This window comes from Thermobia domestica, chromosome 16 (genome assembly GCF_964235325.1).
Source record: "Thermobia domestica chromosome 16, izTheDome1.hap1.1, whole genome shotgun sequence".
Taxonomy (NCBI): domain Eukaryota; kingdom Metazoa; phylum Arthropoda; class Insecta; order Zygentoma; family Lepismatidae; genus Thermobia; species Thermobia domestica.
Window position 1 is genome coordinate 106,790,893 of NC_137469.1, and position 20,212 is coordinate 106,811,104.

General features: G+C 34.0%; 1 protein-coding gene across 1 annotated transcript in view; it reads left to right on the forward strand.

Annotated features, from left to right (window-relative positions):
* Positions 1–18,964, forward strand: part of LOC145672795 (pickpocket protein 28-like) — a 32,668-nt gene extending 13,704 nt beyond the window's left edge. The window contains exons 3-7 of the mRNA XM_081741952.1: positions 1,842–2,118; positions 10,353–10,409; positions 13,054–13,183; positions 15,394–15,503; positions 18,599–18,964. Coding sequence (XP_081598078.1) covers positions 1,842–2,118; positions 10,353–10,409; positions 13,054–13,183; positions 15,394–15,503; positions 18,599–18,855 — 831 coding nt within the window. The 3' untranslated portion in view covers positions 18,856–18,964. The remainder of the gene's footprint in view (positions 1–1,841; positions 2,119–10,352; positions 10,410–13,053; positions 13,184–15,393; positions 15,504–18,598) is intronic.
* Positions 18,965–20,212: the final 1,248 nt, after the last annotated feature.

A 20,212-nucleotide genomic window follows, 5' to 3' on the forward strand; every position in this document is an offset into this window, starting at 1 on the left:
GAGAGCCGTCCGATCCCAGTAGTCAATCATTTCGAGCTAGATCCCGGCGGCTAGTGGTGTAGGAGGGAGTTATAACCGATTTTCCTGTATTTTTCCACCCTCTTACACTCCCTCTTCGGAAGATGCCATTCAGCTATTGTCTTACAAAAGATTGCAACTGCCCCACGGAAGTCTGTTATAGCATGTGCACATCAGAGATAGGGGTTAGCAGTGTAAGTGTATCAGTGAAACATATAATCAACTTGTAAGAAATAATCAAGTTTAAGATTACTCACAACTAGTGATGGGTAAATTCCCGGGAAGATATTTTTCGGGAATATTCCCGCGAAGATTCCCAAAAATGGGAATTTTCCGGGAATTAATATACAATCACAAAGAAAATTGCATTCTATTACTATATTTTAAGTTCAAACTTAAATTCGCTTTTATATCACAGTATATTATTAGTGTTGTCTCCAGAGGAGTCTTTAAAATGTACTCTGAAAGATATTATTTTTAAATATTTGTTATATTTAGACAGTACGCATAAATGGATATTTATTTACAATATGTTCAGTGAAAGTAAATATGTTTCAAAAATAGTATAGTAATTCCACATACTTTTAAACCGCTAAACAGTTTAAATTTACATGTAAATGAATTTTCTAAACTTGACTCTACTACTGATATTATAAACATATTAAATTTTTAAATGTTATAAACAAATTAGGTTGGGTAACTGCCAGAAGAGACATGTCCCACCTTTTTGTCAACATTTGCGCTTAAACATGTATGTTCACAATATTTGGAAGATACTTTCCTATCTTTATAATTTTGCAGATAACATTGCCACACACGATCTTTCTTCCTGCCCATTTCTCGAAATATCATGCGTTAATTCGCATGTAAAAGTCCCGAGTACCTCTTCAAAAATTCGAGTCAGAGAGAGGAGACAGACCGACGTCTATTACTAACGGTGGTTCAGAGTTTATTAATAGTAGTTCATTTCTATTTCTACATAATTCTACATTACTTTATAAAATGGAACCTTTTTATCATTTGTAAATTAGTACTTTGCTACTTTTGGATATTGTTTAGCTCTGGGTGCCAGATTTTGCAAGTACTTTTTGCGATATTCTATTTCGATGCGGTTGTTTTATGGTTTCATACATTAAATTACGTTACCAACATTAAATTCAGACACAATTCCCGAGCGACTGTAAGCGAGTGAAGGCGCATAGAGTAACGAAGGGCACGTTGTTTTCTATCTTCGTTACCAACAATTCCTTTTCTCTTCTCACATAAATCACTTCCACTTAACTTGTACAAATTCCCTATTGCCCTAAAAAAAATTGTGTTCCATACTTTCTTGACTACTCGAACTCATTCCTTCCGTAAATGATCCTACTTTTTGCTAGTTTTGGCCCCACAATACTAAACATTTATCCTACTTTTTAGTGTAAATGGAAATGGAACTTAAAAAATCATATTATTAGTCATATAAAGTACAGTCAAATAATTTAAAATTTTTTAACCTCCAAATTCTTTAAAACTTAGAAATAAATCATAATATATTAAAATAAAGTAATTAGTCATATGGTTCTTATAATTTGGAAGATAAAGTAAAGAAATGGAAATAAATTCCTTCCCGGGAATTTATGGGCCAGGGAAAAAAACCGGGAATATTCCCATTTTTTAAATTCCTTCCCACCGGGAATATTCCCAGTGCCCATCACTACCCACAACATAGAGTATTCACTCTTTGAATTGTGTGTGTGTGTGTGTATTAGACAGATTCTATATTTAAATTAAAATTTCTAAAATTACAATAATAATTATAACTTGTGTTCCTTTTTAACTAGGTATATGTGCACAACCCCTACGCATATCCAGACGTACTAAAACGGCTTTATGTTCCAATTGCTCAAAGCAGAATGCTTCAGATTCTTCTGTCTCCTGTCTACACCCAAAGCTCTGAAGAACTCAAACGGATAGATGATTCAATACGCAAGTGTGCATTTAATGAGGACAAACATCTTTCAATTGTGAGAGAATACAACGAGCTTTCCTGTTACACAGAATGCAGAATGAAGTATCTGCTGAACGTTTGTAACTGTACTCCTTACTTTTCACCATTCAGTGAGTAATAATAACTTTATCTAATGTTTTTGTTGCGTTAAGCGTTAAGAAACTCATTTATGCGAACATTTTGATGCTTATTTGGGTAGATCATGAATATCTCTGGTATGTGAAAATTGAGAGGGACAACTAGAACAAAGAATAATTGTAGACTCCAATTAAATTTATGTCAAACTCTTGAGGTAAGTGGGAAACTATATGAGCTACCAAGATAGGGTTTCTACTTCTATCAGTATAAATAATCAAAATTTACTTCCAGCACTGGCAGGTTACTTGCTACAAATTTAAATATTTCTGTACACTATGATCCTTACAGAATTTCGTCTTAAGGTAGGCATTATACCATTAATATTATTCATTAATTTTATACTTTTCTACATTAATTTTACTCCTTCCGTTATACATCCTACTATATAACTGAAAATACAATATCTTCTCCAGTAATGTTCCAAGATTAAAAAAGAAATCACATTACATTTTTCCTCCTATTATTCCAAATGTCCCTCAATGATTTATCGTTCAAATGACCTGTAAGTATGTCCAATCTCCTCAACAAAAATGTCGGAGAATTCAAGTACAATATTTTTTGTCGTCTCTTCGTAATGACCACATTTTCTTCGTACAATGCAGTACTCAGTATTTACTCCATTTTATAATTATTCCTTCAGTGACTATGATTCTCATCTTTATCACCACTACAATCTTCGAGATATTTCACCGTTTCGTACGCTGTTTTTATTTAATATTTACATTTCATATCTTCGTTAATAAGTATGGAAAACTAATAATCGATTCTACATTTTTATCATCGCAGCCAACATTGCTCTATTCGTTTTCATGTTTATTTTAATCTTGATTCATTTTCACAGTTTTCTATATTTTTCTGACATGTTGAATTTCCAGTCGAATTCTGCAGCGGTAGCCATACCATCTGAAAACAAATTATATTATTCCTTCTATTTCCAATATAATTAACTTGTTTTCCAATCAAACTCTTCTCCGTCACTCTACTAAATAGTAAATAATACAATTAAAGGGTAATTTGTTTGTCCAAAAGCACATCCAACTTCACTGTTGTATATCATTTATTATATTCCAACATTAATTGGTTAGGTTATATGTTAATTTTTTAGTCACATGTTCCTCTTTATCCCAAGAGTGGCTCAGATTGCCAAGTGCAAACAATATTTGTCTAAATCAGGGTTTCTCAAACTGGGGATCGCGACTCCTAGGGTGCCATGAGAAGTTTTCTTGGGGTTGCAAAGATAAGTGGAAGAGATAAAAATAATTAAAATCTAATAGCGGAAAATATTTTTAAATAATATTTTGAATTTTGTTTCGGTAGTCACATTTTTATTTTTATACATACTGTTAAGAAGAACCAAAAATAGGTATACCAAACATTTTCAACAGGTGAAGAGTTGTTTAAAAATCAATTTAAATGAAAGAGGGGTCATATGACAATAATGAGAATTGCTTACTGAAATACCGGAAAAAATATAACTGCAACAAAACCTACATATTGAAATAGAATTAAAATTGGAAGGTAATATGAGGTATGTATCTGTGTGAGCGAATATTCTTTTTTCCAGCAAGCTGGCTACAATAAAGATAGAATTTTTGGTGTAAAATTTTATTTGTTTCCTAAATTTTAAACGTGGACAAGTTTCTTTTAATAGTTTTCTGTGATACTGAACACATACAAAACAATGTACCAAATTCAAAACGTATGATGTAACTCAAAGTGGCGGCCTATTGGAATTTCAAATACTCAATTTTTAAAACCAAAATTAGAAATAACTTTATTTTTTATTATTGACCCAAAATTAAGGGAATATGAAGTTTTAAAATTTTCAAACGGCCTCCATTTTGAAACAGTATGACAGATCGGATTCGAAATTTGAAATATAAATGAACTTACAAATTTAGTTTTATTCATTCGCTTTTACGGAAGTTACTATATCCACTATTTATAAGAAATGGATTCCACTATTATAGGAATAGATGGATATTGTCAGATCTCCGCAATAGGTATATTAAAAGTCCCTCTCAAGATTATTACAAACCAAAAATTACAAAGGGGTCATTGGTAAGAGGATGTGATTAAATGAGGGTCGTGATAGGAATTGGGTTGAGAATCACTGGTATAAAGCAACGGAGGAAACTGAAGATCAAGGAAAGCGGAACAAACATTTCCAGACCTTAATCTAAGGGAGGAGGATCTCCAATTAGTTTTAGGAATTGCCAAACAGCTGTAATGGACCCGTTTGGTCTCCATTACAGGATAAGATTATTTTTCTTTGTATGTGCCCTTATTGTTTACCTTTACCATTTGCAAGGGCATATTAGTTATTGTTAATATTACATTCATGCCATTATTTCTGTTATTTTGTTATATAAGTTAATGTTGGGTTATATTTAATCTGCACCACCGGTGTATTGGCGTTAATGGCCGCGAAATTATAGCCAGTTGTATTCTCTTTCCTCTGTTGAATTGAGATTTTCTGTTGTTTATATTATTAGTGATTGAAATAGAAATAGTAGTGTTGATCAAGAGAAGAAAACATGAATTTGTCGTAGTGGTTTAAATAGTCTAGAATCCGTGGGGATTCCGCAACTGGATTGTATCTCTTCTGTTTACAAATAACATCAGGGGAAAAAATATATTTTCGGTTCACCACAAATAACAAATCGGATGCCTGTACACTTGTTTAATATATTACTGTGCTTACCATGTTGAATGAATCAATTTGCTTCCTGTACTAAATGATCATCCTTCTGCTGTTACGCGACGAAGTTAGTATAAATATAATATAAATGTGTATTGGTGTATGTATATGATGAAACACGATGATTTAAAGGATTAATTGATGACATATACTGAAAAATATTAATTATATGTATTGGTGGATGACTCATCGAGAACATGAATGCTGTTATGTAACTTAATGTGGAGAAATTTGGATACATGTATAAATGTTTGCATCATTATGATCGTACTGGTATAACCGTGTTAACTGTAGCCGATGTGATGAGACAATAGTTTGCTATATACAGTATATACAGTGACTAATAAAAGCGGCCCAATAATCCGTGGTTGTATTTGATTTCCATCTTTATCTTATGGAACGCACTGTGTATTCATTCCTGATGTACTTTATTCAATTCTAGTTTCCTGTTTCCTTTCCTTGTTAGCCTGTCCTACGTTGCCAACGAACCAGCTCTCGGAAGTCCGATGTTCTAATGTTAACCGAGCGATATTTCTAGCTGATCGTACAATAAGCAACACATATTGTGGAATTGCCTGCGCCGTACCAGAACGGCGGAAGAAAGGGCACTACAAAATTGGCGACCGTGACAGGATACAGTAAAATCTGGTATTACTGAAGCACGACGTGGTGAGTAGGTAACAAGAAGAGAAACATGAGAGGCTACATACATGAGAAGATGACCAGATGCGGATGAATCACTGGATTTTGGACAATAAGAAAATGATGGAAGTAAATAGTGAGAAGGAAGACTTAGGCAAGGATTGGCAATATGCCTGCTGTATAAAAAGAAAAGTGTCACCTAAGGAAGGACGCAAAATAGTTGCTTCAATTATTTGCGAAAAATGTAAATGTTACTATCACTTTAAGTGTATTAACATGACATTTGAAAACTATGTACAAATGAGTTTTGCTGGTGAAATTTGGATTTGCGACTGCTGCCGAAGTAAACAGAAGGTATCTAGCTTGCGAGAAGACGCATCACGGCTGAATCTAGAAGCCACAAGGAAAGAACCACAGCCAACATATACCCGAAAGGCAGCTGTGTATGTTAACGCTTTGGATGAAACTAAAGACAGGATCAAAACTGAAACGAGTTCTCAACTGAGTGTGATGAAGTGTCTTCGCGAAGAGAATAATCGTTTACAACAGAAGCTTCAAGACTGTTTATTCTCTTTGGATGAACAGAAAACAAAGTCTGAAGAGATGAAGAAAAGAATGAGTAATATGGAAACAGACCAATGTTCTCTCATGAACAAGTTAAAACAAAAGGACAAAGAAATAGCCGAAAAGGTGAAAACTATTAAAGCTCTTGAAGAACGGACTCATGCGTGTAAGTGTTCCACTCTTAGTGATAAAGTGACGGAGCTGGAATCAAAATTAGCAAAAACAACTAATGCACAACAAGCTTTATTGGATCGAATCAGATCTTATGAGGAGCGTGTAGTGGATTATAAAAGTATTATTGGTGCTAAAGAAAGTGAACTTAGTGTGCTTAGTGAAAAATTATGTAAACACCAGCGACTTCTCGAAGTCGAATATGCAGAATACAATAAACTAAAACGTAAAACTGAAATGTGTACAGATAGAGTGCATGAGTTATTGTCGTTAGTGAATAAATATGAAAAAAAGATTGAAACATTATGTGCACATAAAATCACTCTGGAAAAAAGGAGTAAAGCTCTCGAAGAAGCTAACTACAACATGGTCTTACAGCACAAGTGTGAGACTGAATCTTTGCTAACACGAATGGAAAATTTGGAATCTCTTGTGCAAGAAAAGGATGAAAAGATTCAGAGCCTAGAAAATAATTTAGAAGAACAGAGAAAACAGTTTGAAAAGAATCAGCAGTTTCAAGAAAATTTGCATGCGGAAGTTGAGGAGTTACGAAAGACGCTGCACGAAAAGGAAAATACGATACATAAAGAAATGTCTGAGAAGGAAAAGGAGATAATTTCATTACAACATGCACTGAAGGAAACGCTTTCTCAAAAATCAAAAGAAAAAGAAGAATGGAATGCAGAGATTAATATGTATTCTGAAAAATTGAATCGTGCCGAAGTTGTTATACGTGATAATTTTATTGCTCTAAAGGAAAAAAGTGTTGAAATTGAGAAGCTGCAAATACAGCTTAAAGCTTATGAGAAGAATGAAATTTACGTAAAGACTATAAGTCAAGAATTTGATAGTCTTCGAGACGAGAATTATAGTCTCAAAACTGAAATAGACAGTCTGAAGGAGGCTTTAGATTTGAAGGAAACAGAAATGGTTTCATTCAGGACAAACCGTGATCAGTTGGTGTCACAGTTTCAAGTGAGTTTGAAACAAAAACAAGAGGAACTAGACCGAGAGAAGCGGGAAGTTCAAGCTCTTAGGGATGTTCTCTCCAAGAGTACACCAAAGAAAGTCGATATTGAGACTTTGGAAGCAGAGAACTCCAAGCTACAAGAACAGAATGAAAGGCTTTCAGAATCCGTTCACAAGTGTAGTAGGGAACATAAGTATCGGATGCTTAAGAAAGAACCATCAAACTCTGATTATTCGCCAGAATCTGACAAGAATGATAATGAGAGTAATCAACGGTTGAAGCGAACTAAGACCCTGCAAGAGAAAATAATACTCGGAGAAAATAAAGAAAATAAATGCGTGTCAAATAGTGTAATAAGAGTACGAAAGCTATGGAAAGGGTCACAGGATGAAGACTTCGATTACCTTAAGGCTGAAAGCGAAATTAAAGAAAGATTGAAACACAGGCCTATTTCAAATAATTGTATGAATTACAAAATTAGGAAGAAGAACAACGGAAAGAAAGTGAAAGAAATGATCCTGAATGTACATCGAAAGAAGAGAAGAAAAGTATATGAAATTCGAAAAGGAATCCGTAAACTGAGGAGAAACTTGAATAGTGATATCTTGACTTGGAAATACAAAAGGAAACCTAAAGCATGGAAACGAAAGCTTGGAAAAGAGAAAACGAAGAACCGTCATAGAAAGAAGAAACGAAAGAAAACAAGGGCAGTAACTGTGAGGGTATGGTTTAAGATGAAACGGAAGATTGACCAACGGCAACTGAAGAAAGGAAAAGAAGAGATGAATTGGAAATTCCGAAAGAAAGTTAAAAGTAGTGAATGAAGCCTAGTTCATGTAAATTTTGCTTACTTGTTCCTTGTTTCTCTATTATTGTTTATTGTGTATTTGTCCTGTGTTGTGATTTTAGCGTGCCCGGTTATTTAAGTACCTTGCACTAGACAATCAGAAAAAAAATATATGTATATATTTTTTTATTTGAAGCCGGGGCAAACTGTAATGGACCCGTTTGGTCTCCATTACAGGATAAGATTACTTTTCTTTGTATGCGCCCTTATTGATTACCTTTACCATTTGCAAGGGCATATTAGTTATTGTTAATATTACATTCATGCCATTATTTCTGTTATTTTGTTATATAAGTTAATGTTGGGTTATATTTAATCTGCACCACCGGTGTATTGGCGTTAATGGCCGCGAAATTATAGCCAGTTGTATTCTTTTTCCTCTGTTGAATTGAGATTTTCTGTTGTTTATATTATTAGTGATTGAAATAGAAATAGTAGTGTTGATCAAGAGAAGAAAACATGAATTTGTCGTAGTGGTTTAAATAGTCTAGAATCCGTGGGGATTCCGCAACTGGATTGTATCTCTTCTGTTTACAAATAACATCAGGGGAAAAAATATATTTTCGGTTCACCACAAATAACAAATCGGATGCCTGTACACTTGTTTAATATATTACTGTGCTTACCATGTTGAATGAATCAATTTGCTTCCTGTACTAAATGATCATCCTTCTGCTGTTACGCGACGAAGTTAGTATAAATATAATATAAATGTGTATTGGTGTATGTATATGATGAAACACGATGATTTAAAGGATTAAGTGATGACATATACTGAATAAATATTAATTATATGTATTGATGGATGACTCATATCGAGAACAGGAATGCTTTTATGTAACTTAAATGTTAATGTGGAGAAATTTGGAGACATGTATAAATGTTTACATCATTATGATCGTACTGTTATAACCGTGTTAACTGTAGCCGATGTGATGAGACAATAGTTTGCTATATACAGTGACGGTAGTAAAAGCTGCCCAATAATCTGTGGTTGTATTTGATTTCCATCGTTATCTTATGGAACGCACTGTGTATTAATTCCTGATGTACTTTATTCAATTCTAGTTTCCTGTTTCCTTTCCTTGTTAGCCTGTCCTACGTTGGCAACGAACCAGCTCTCGGAAGTCCGATGTTCTAATGTTAACCGAGCGATATTTCTAGCTGATCGTACAATAAGCAACACATATTGTGGAATTGCCTGCGCCGTACCAGAACGGCGGAAGAAAGGGCACTACACAGCCAATATTATGAAAAGAGGAAGAATTAAAAACATATATGAAAATAAAACAGAGATAATAATAATAATAATAATAATAATAATAATAATAATAATAATAATAATAATAATAATAATAATAATAATATATGAAACAATGTAAATACTTGTATTAGAAAAGGAACTATTAGAAAACGCCGTTCTCTTCCATGCACAAAAGCAAGGATATGTTCACTAAAAAGATTTTTAGGCTGTTCTTAACCTTCTGCGAGGTCTTTAAATTTCGGACATTCCACAAAAATGTGACGAAAACCTAGTTGTTTCTACAATACTGTCGGCTGACGCTATTGCAGGCTTTGTCTTTAATACTATGTCATATCATCTTTGTAAAATATACCGTCGTCGGTTTCTCATTTTAAATTCTTAATATTTGAACAGTAATTCATTGGTTCATAAAGCAACAAAGACAAGTAGAATATAAAACATTAATGTGAGAAATGAAGTCTAATTTCTCCTGATGTGCTCTGGGAAAAGAAAATAACTATCTCCTGACTTCACACTAATCAGCTCAAACAGAAAGTAAGCAAAAGAGAAACAGGTATCTTCACTCAACAATTGTATAGTAGCCACGATTATATCGTTTCAACTTCTTTTGAAAGGAATGCTTCGGTATCCAATACGGTATTTCAAATTCTAAATATCCTTTTCTGTATCTCACTTTCCACCAACCTATCTATTGAACTTAGTTGTGTTAACTCATGTAACCTATGTATTATTTCTATAAAATGTCACATCATCTAAAATGTTAACTGATATAAAATCTGCAAATCTAGCCAGTTTTGTGTCTTTGAAAGGTTCTTCTGGGAAAGGAAAATATTTCCGACAGATAAAGCAAGCTGTGTAATAAACCACGTCCAGACAATAAATAGTTCCTAGACCAAAAATAATAGATATTGCAGATTCAAGAAAAAACAGCAGCTGTTAGTATGACAAATAATACAAACTCTTAGAATTTGAATAAATAAAATATAGCCTAATATTACGGAGATTATCTGTTTTTTTTTAAATGTATTTTGTGCCATTATTTTTCAGGGGTGGATGACAGAATCTGTGAAATAGATCAGATCGAATGTTTAAGAGAACATAATAGTAAGTAGATTAATACGAGTATAATCGTATTTCATGTATTAAAATTAGTAAATTACCAGGCGAATTGGTATTAATTAAAAGTAAAATTCTTAGAATTGTAAATTGGTAAAAGTGCTTTAAATAATACACCAGATGGATAGAAAAGGTCAGGTGCAATAGGGGAAATGAAGTTATGAATGTAGATATGAAAATTGGAAAAGAAATAAGGTGTTGGAAATGGATAGTTTACAATCTAAAATGGTGGATATATTTTCCAATGGCAAAGCCATTTGGGTCCGACGCTGCTAATGCGCTCTATGTTGAATGAAAACGCAATCTTATTAGTCCAGTAGGCTGTTTCCTTGGGACACCACAGTACTGACAATACAGTATTGTTAAGAAACAGATTCAAGATGTTCTAGATTATCTCACACTACAATGTGCACTTCCTCGTGTCATTTGCGCGTAGTCGTACGTTCCGTTCGAACAATCTGCTAAAGTGGAAACGTTCCTATTTCATTTAACATTGGGAGCCTTACCACTTTGAAGCTCAAGCGGATAATGAGATTTTAAAAAATACACCAGTTTAGATTGAAAACCATTTACTTCCAACATATTCTCTCTCTCTCTCTCTCTCTCTCTCTCTCTCTTTCTCTCTTTTTCTCTCTCTCTCTTCCTCCTCCTCTATCTTTTTCCCTCTCTCTCGCTTTCTCTCTTTCTCTTTCTTTCTCTTTGTCTCTTTCTTTCTTTCTCTCTCTCTCTCTTCGTATCTGAACGGAGCTGGCCTATGATCCCGGAGCTTGATACACCGTATGTGCATTGTTCAATTTGAACGAAATTAGCACTACACAATGTGTCTATAAATGGTATGCTGATCTTAATTTGAAGTTATAGCACACAAAACACAGTAGAAATAAAACTGATTGTAACGTTTGTGTAAGTTATATTGTTAGCGGTTTGATAGCACTTGGAGAAACCTTCGAGTGTATTTGCATGTGAGTCCGTTGTGTAAATCAGTCACTTTGTGCAAAATTATGATGATACAAGAGGACACTATTGTTTAATTAAGGGACTCCCATTGCTCCCTTGATACATAAGGTAGAGCTTAAACAAAATCCGTCGACAGTCCTATTTTAAATCCCGTTAATGACATTTTGAGTGTGCATATACAGTATGTGTAGATGAGCTGGAAAATGCGTCCTGTGTTCAAACTCGTCATGTTGCCTTTTGCACTTATATCATTGAACTCGTATGCAACGACCAGAGAAATCTCTACCTACTCGCTTTCAGTTCTATAGCAGTGTTTTGCATTTTGTCCATATTGGATCCACCATTTTGAACTTTACATTTTGGTATTCGTTTCATACATAGCGACGTCTAGTGCCTCTATATATCCAATTTCAGATCCATAGCTTGCTGTTTGTAATTTGTGTCCGCACTGATGGATTCGCCATTTTGATTTGTAAACATTTGATGGCAGATTCGTATTCAGCTACCTTCCAAACCTCAACCAAACCACTCTCAAAACAATTACATCATAACTTTATATTTTGTCCACGTTTTGTTGTTTTTCAAAGCGTGCCTTGCTCTGATCTTCAAATGGTCTCCACACCCCCTACAGGTCCCATTCAAGCGAGATATTTCACATGTGAAGTGTACTCGGTGTGACCTTTTCAACGATATATAACACATGCAGATATCCACGTACCACTTGAAGTACTTTCCTAGTTAGAAAATGTTTTCCATATAGCGCAAAATTTAAATTGATAGGTGAAATGAAATAGGATGGTGAAATTGATAGGTATAGGTAGAACTTCAAAACTTCTTGCGATGGCTATAGTTATACATCCGTGAAGTGGTCAATCATGTCTTCCCACCACATTTTGAGTCTTTCCGAACGCTGATGTACCAGTAGAGAAACTCTTGTTCCCAAATCATAGGACAATGTAGCTTGTTCTCTTCGGTATACATATTTTTACACACGGTCTAATAGTCTCCTTACCTGAGCTCTATTCAGTACATGCTGAATATCATGAGATGTTACCTGACTACTAGCTGGACTGCAGAACATTCATCATCGAGCTACATCAAAATCCATAGATGTGATATATACTCCAGACAGACATTAATCATCTCTACAATAGGTTACTAGTACTGACAGCTGGTTGTATTGTTGGTTATGGTTACTACACATTATTTTAATGTAAGCGCTGTATATTTTTAAACTCTTTTTATAACATAATTCGGATGTTCCATTCCACGGAGGCCAATGTTGGTAGAAGTACTATTTATTACTACCTCTTTGTATACCAAGTTTAAGCCAGATGTGTGAATTGGTACTTGGTGGAATCAAATGAGTTTCCATCATTGTATTTTGAATAATCATTTAGAACTTCACAACATTGTTATACTCCTCTGGTTAGGCCTTAGTCCTGATCTTGCCCCCGAAGATCAGAACATAGTTATACTTCTTAGGTTAGCATTACTCTGATTTTTTTGCCCGAAAGATTAGAACTAATGCCTAACCTCAATGTTATCCATTTGATGTAGTAATTTTGTAATAGTGTATTATCTTCAAAGTCGATTATGATATATAAAGAGCAAGGGTATAGCCAATAAATTATAGTTTCAATATTCTTTTTTTTTTTTACGTCCCTGTTTTTAGATGCTCTAAGATTTAATAAGTTTCCGGATAGTAAGGCAAAAGATTTGATCAACCCAACAACATTGGATTGCTCGTGTCCAAGAGCTTGTACTGAAATTCAGTATCACACAGATTCGTTTTATGTCAAGACGTAAGTAATTGTTTAATTATATTTTATTCAACTTCTCCACTATGTTTAAGTTTCAGAGTCATTTTGTTTTCACCTCTACACTAACAACATGAAATTTGCCAACATTTCATATATATGTCAGAAGTGCAACCGTTAAAAATATTATAGGCCCCTATGCAGTGTATTTTTTAAAAGCGAATCTCAATGACTCCACGCCTTGGATGATTCGTGCAACAATAAGGTACTTGACTTTATTTCAATGGAAGATGTTTGATACACACAGGAAGAAACATTGTATTTTTTTACAGAAATGGGAATTATATGGTAAATTGGAACAGAAGTTGGTAAATAAAATTGCTAGAATTTCATAACCAATTTTGATTCAATTTGAAAATTCGTTTCAGCGTTCTATTTAGTGTGAATTGCTCTCTCTAATCCCTCCCTGCCTAGAGGCCTGAGCAGGAATGATTTTACTAAATGTGCAAAAAGTTGCCATGTGCACCATTAAAAATGTGCACCACTTGAGTTGAAAATTCAATTCAATATTTTAATCTCAAGTTTAAATATACGTATAAAATTGCTCTTTAGAAAAACATGGAGCTGTATATATTTTTAATACAAGAGTGCGTACGCTTGTAAAACTTTTAAAACGAAATTAAAAGTTTCGCTGAAATACGAAATTTAACCCATATACGTCAAAACTCTAAATTCACCGCTGTAACTTTAAAATATTTTATCATTAAAAACAATTAAAATAATTTCATACTATTAGTAATCGAAGTATTTAGATTTTAACATTTGAACATTAAAATAATAATAAATGGTGTTTTTGGTGATTTTTTGAAATATTCGTCCCTAACGCTTACTGAAGAAAAAATTCATAAGAACTTCCTATTTTTCCTTTATTAGCATGCAAATACACGACTTTTCCGCATTAGAATTTAATATCTCAAAATTCACTCTCTTGGATCCACCCTATTGTCTATAAGGGCATATGCTGCAAAATATTCTCAATGCTTATAACTTTCTTCACATATTCTTTAGTTCGCATACATGAATAAAAGCATGAAACAGTAACACTAAATACTAGAAATATAGTGAAGATCCTTAATGTTTACGGATTGAAAGTTTCTTGGTACATAAACAAAAGTTGCCTACTACATCCTCCAAACACTAGAATTTTGTTTGCAAGTGTTGGATCAGTGAAAGGAATTGGTTTAAAATTTATTTTCAAATTGCAACAACAATTTTTTGTCCTAAATACATCTGAACTGAGAATAAGTATTGTTTATTATGAAAACGTTGGGGTAAAAGGAAGATTGGAGTTTTTTCGAGTCTTATTTAAGAGGGTCTGTAAACCAGAGGATTTTATCTGATAATAATACTTGTACTTTTACCAAGACAAAAATATGTTAGAATGATAGATGTATCCGCTATTGTGGGATTCCGTTAAGGGAGATTTCGCTTTATTAATATTAAGTGAAAATGTTTTGTCCGTGTATAAAAACAATTAGGAACCAAGAGAAAAGTCTTAAACACATGCAGGAATTATAATCCACTGGTTGCTTTTCTATGCTCGCTTACGCAGTTTATTTAGAAATATTTCATGCCAAAAGAGATTAATTAACTATTTGCATTAAAGTATGATAACAAAAGTTAGACAAGCAGTACTAACGTGTCAGAGAAAATCATCTTTGTCTCATTATGCGCAATAAACTAGATACACTGCACTATTTAAGTATAAAAATATGTTTATAGAAAATTACAAATTCATTGAATATACTGCTTTAGTTTGAGCTTTATTATCAATATAACTTCAAATTATCTTTACTTAAACTAAACCTTCGCTGTCTAAAATCGACAGTACCAAATGTGAAACCGAATTTACTTCCCCGACAAATGATTCATCTGCATACTTTTAACCTACGAAGTATAACTTTGGTACAGTAGCCTTAGAAAAATAATTTTATCAAATTTGAGGTTGTATACATTATGACAAGCAAATCTACAATTTAAGCTGCGATTCAGACCATGTCTGTGAGTATCATAGGCTACATAGCACCTAAAACTTCATTTTTATTCTTTTAAATTTAGAGGCACAACAAATCTAATTATACAATTAAAATACTCCTTGGATAATTTAAAAGTACAAGATTAGCTAAATCTTTTATGCAAATTTGTGGAAGGAGAGATAAAGTTTTTGTTTTGTTAAAATTTCACTTTATTTCCAGGAGTACTCCTGCTGCTTCTTCTCACTTTGGTTGTTTAGATGTGTCTTACAAAAGCTTGGGAGGTGTTCGCTACAAAACATATGTAACGTTTGACTCATTAAACCTACTTGGTAAGCATTTAACTTCCTTTATCTGAGGAAATATTTCGTGGTCTATATACCACAGTAATTCTCAACTTAGGGAGTTGAGAAGGACGAACAAGGAGATGCAAGCTACTGATAGAAATAGACGATGAATTTATGAGCAAAGCACTACTTGTAAAAACCATTTACAATTTAGTATAACATACGAGGCACGTCCAGAAAGTAAGTTCCGTTTGGTAATAAAATTAAATTGTGTACAGATACAGAAAAAATATTTATTGCACAAAATTCTACAACTCTTAAACTACTTTTCCACATAACTGTCAAAATTTTGCAGGCATTTGTCATAGCGTGGCACAAGGTTTTGTATACCTTATTCATAGAAGTTTGCCGCCTGTGTCTTCAACCAGTTGGAAACAGTTTCTTTCAGCTCGTCGTCATTGTTGAAGTGTTGACCGCCAAGGAAAGACTTGAGATGTAAGAACAGATGAAAGTCGCTAAGAGCGAGGTCAGGGCTGTACGAAGGATGGTCAAACACGTCCCAGCCAAATCCCTGTAGGAGATTTTTCGTCACATTGAATTGTCGGACCCATCTTCTCACCATTTAATCACTCATCGCATTTTGTCCGTAAACATCGCAAATTTGCCGATAAATTTCACTTGGTTTCACTTTCCTCGCATTCAGAAAACGAATCACCGCTCTGATTTCACAAGCGGCGGGATTTTCAATCAACACCGACATTGTAAACAAGCACAATAAAGCGTCGTGCTCCTTGATACAGAGCATCTACCGCGCATGTGCGGAACTGCGATCGCAGCGCTGCAGCGGAGATAAATTGAAGCGGAACTTACTTTCTGGACGTGCTATGTACTTCACAGACACTATGCTTTTTTAAAAGTTTATCTTTGTCGTGATTAGGAAGGAGCGAAATATGCAGAGTTTACGAAGAGGGCATCATGTAAATAAGCCTTGAATCCTCTGATCCACTCAAAGGTCTCTTTTCCATTCTTTCCGAAAGATTTATTTCTCCAGCTATGAATCTTCAGATCTTTAATCTATAGATTTGTTTAGTTAGGTATTATATATCAGATAATATTTTGGAAGAAACATTAGTACAACATATATGCAGTATTGCTGTCCATCCGGTTCGCACTGGTTCGCTAGAACCGTTGTTAAAATATTTCGAGTTCGCAGAACCGTTTGTTATACCCAGACAAAACAGTAAATTTTAGCCAGTTATATGCAGGAACAGTAAATTTTAGTTTAAATGTCTTTGTTTTTAGATATTCGTACAGCTACAAGGTTAAACATATGATTTCTCAGAGCATGGTATAGACGTTTATTTCCTAATCTCAAATGCTTATATATGAAGAATGAGAACTGGGATCACATGAGTGTAGTGGTGAAGGTTATTTATATTTGAAACATATACATACCATTATCAACAATTGTCGATCCATTGCTAGATTAAGGTCTTTCCAATACTTTTTGACAACCATTTGTCTTGGAAAATTTATTACCTAATTTCGTGACACCACATTTTATTAAGATGTTGTGTAGATCCCTACTCGTCCTTTGTTGTAACCAATAAAACACTTGCTTTTATCTACCTTGTATTGTATATATCTATCTCGTATTATATATATATATAACCGATTGATAAAAAATTAGAATAAAACACTGCATATATGCACCCTTTCCATAAAAAATAGTTTATAGGTTATACTGTCGAAAGTTCGAGAAGTCCAAAATCACATAAGAAGGACTTTATGAGTTGAGGAATTTAAAAACAAATGGTTTGTAGGGTGAGGTTTCTCTCTGCATTCAGATTAAAAGTGAACACACACAAGTAAATAAATAAATAGACAGAAAAATTTGTATAAATCCACATGGTACAATTTCTAAACAATGAAGCCTTACTTCTTATCATGAAGATAACATATATGAGTTTCTGAGTAATGACAACACTCAAACTTCAAAAAATTTAAGAGTTGCAAATTGCATAAACATCCTTACTTTGATCAAAACTAGAAACAAATTAACAGCTCAAAACCACATGGTATTTCATCTTGAGAAAAGAAGCTACATTATGGGGTTATTAACATCATCGAGATACGGGGCAATTATGGTGATAGTTACAAAGCGAGAGTTTCTGTAGAAAAGAATAACAACATTAAAATGTTGCCGCCTAGTAACACACATTCATAAGTGTTTGTCAACTTAGGTGGGAGGAACACAATGGACACCATAGCTGCATAAATTCACTAGGTGACGATAGGGCAACTATTTAAATACTAATCCCTATTTAAACGAAATACGTCTTAAAATGCCAGTTACGGCAATTCCCAATAACTCACAGTCAAACTTAAAGTTGTCGGTAGGATCGCTGTGGTCTACCTGGCGCCAAGATATGTCACTAGCATGCATGGAATTTACAGACAACCTAAGGTCTTGGGGGGATCAACAGTTATTCTAAACCAAAGTCCTTCTACCGTTCGAATTATGTTATTGTCAGTGCCTAAAACGCATATAATTCCAACGCTTCTAAGAATTACTTTTGTACAAGAACACACTTTTATTTTTCATGCAAAATTTTATATGAATGCACGTGTTGCATTCAGTGAAAATGAAACGAAATATTTCCGTATATGCCGGCTAGGCTAAAAGAGACGGTGAGGATGAAAAATAAATGTAATGGTGGATGAATAAGTGGGAGGAAACGGGAGAACCCAATGAAAACCCACTAAAACGTTTGTCCAATGCAAAGTGCACGTGGCGTGGGTTGGGATCGAACCAGGGACCCTAAGCATTACAGAAGAACGCTCTTTACTAAGCCACTATGCCCCTATTGCACTTTGATGGAAAGAGCCCTAAAACATATGTAGATAGATAAACATATTCATACACACACACACACACACACACACAAAGAGAGAGAGAGAGAAATGGGGGAATGTATATTATGTATTGCTTGTAGTCCATCAAGAACTCTCTTGTGTAAATTCTTATAATATTCTTTTTAGTGCAAAAAAACCTGACAAAATATCATACAGTATGTATTTATTACAATTCATTCTTTGGATATAATATGATTTATACTATCATTTGTTTTTAATTTCAGTGTCAATCGGTGGTATATTTAGTCTTTTCCTTGGATCAAGTCTAATCAGCGGATGGGAGCTACTTGATTGGTTTGTCTTTCGACCAATCATTAAACTGGCATTTCACTTGTTGTCACGGCTGTGTAGTACAACCAAAGACGAGATCGAAGTAAACGACAGGTTGCACCACTACTTATCACAATTAACTGATGCATCTTATCTGAAAAGCCCTGTATATAATACAAATAAAGAAATTGTTGCACGACGAAGATGGTAAATTTTGGTTATTGTTCACAAATGAGTTCATTTTCTTCACATGCAATATATTCTATATCAGTGATATATTTGTGACTTAGTTGTTAATACATAAATGGAGTTTTAATCAAGTCCCGTAGATGAACCAATAGAATGACTGTGGAATTAATTTTGTCACTTCCGATGGCAGAAAAGTGCAAATTTGGTGAAAGTGTACTTCTTCTTACAGACTGTCTCCTACGTAAAGAAGCCATAAGCCGAGATATGTACTTCCTTACAATGGTTATACACTAACTGAATGTAAGACATAAATAATGTAGCACATTTATTGGTAATCCACTGGAAACTTATTGTGTTGGGAGAACTGGCGAAATGAGCACAAATGACATACTCAGAAAAGAGGTTACATTGTTTGCCATGTTGCCTACCTTGTATTTGTAATCTTCATGTGACATTAATCGAGCTATCTCCAGATATGTATAAATTTGGAAGATTTATCGAAAGTACTAGATCACACTTAATATAGTTGCAGATGAGATATCCCACTGCCTGCATCTTTAAAGTCATAAACAACAGAGAGTACAACTATCGGTATACATGTAGCACTTGTTTCCATTGTTTTTCCAATCACGGGATATCAAATCGCTTTTCTTAACAGAAATAGTTAATATGAATTATTATGGCATACTTGCTTAAGAGCTATAGGTTATTGAGTAACTACGTAAGTTTTATATAATCATTTTTGTTGATGGCACTTCGTATAGTGTAAATCAATAACCTTGGAATAAAGAATAACTGAATCAGTTATTATTTTTTTCATCAATTACACTTTTTATATCTAGAAAATAACAGGGTACATAACACTCAAAGCTGACTCTGACATCTTATCTTGTATGGTTGGAAAACAGCCAAAAAATGTATCTGCATAGTTTGTTTTCGTCCTTCATTTAAATTTAGTTTTAAAAATGTTACTATCCCAAAGGTAACAAGTTCTCAGACGAGCTTATTAGATTTACATCAAACTTAGAACAGTGTCAGTTCTTGATTTGCTTCGCACGTACGTGTAATATCTTCCAGTGAGGTTGCTGAGTTATAAGGCATCAGAACTGGTATTTGGGATTAGCAAAAATTTTAAAAAAATCTTTAATTGTTATTAAGAAAGTATTTTAGCCAGGTGAAAGTAAATCATGGTATGGCTAATTCACCGTGTTGTAATATAATGTATAAATATACACTGCTCCACAAAACTTAAGCAACCCGAGAGAACGTGGTATAAGCGACGTGTGGGGCCCATTCAACACTGGTTAGTGGCATGCAGATACACAGAGACGCGTCAGAGACACACAGGCAAGGCGAGCACACGTTCTATTGCATAAGCG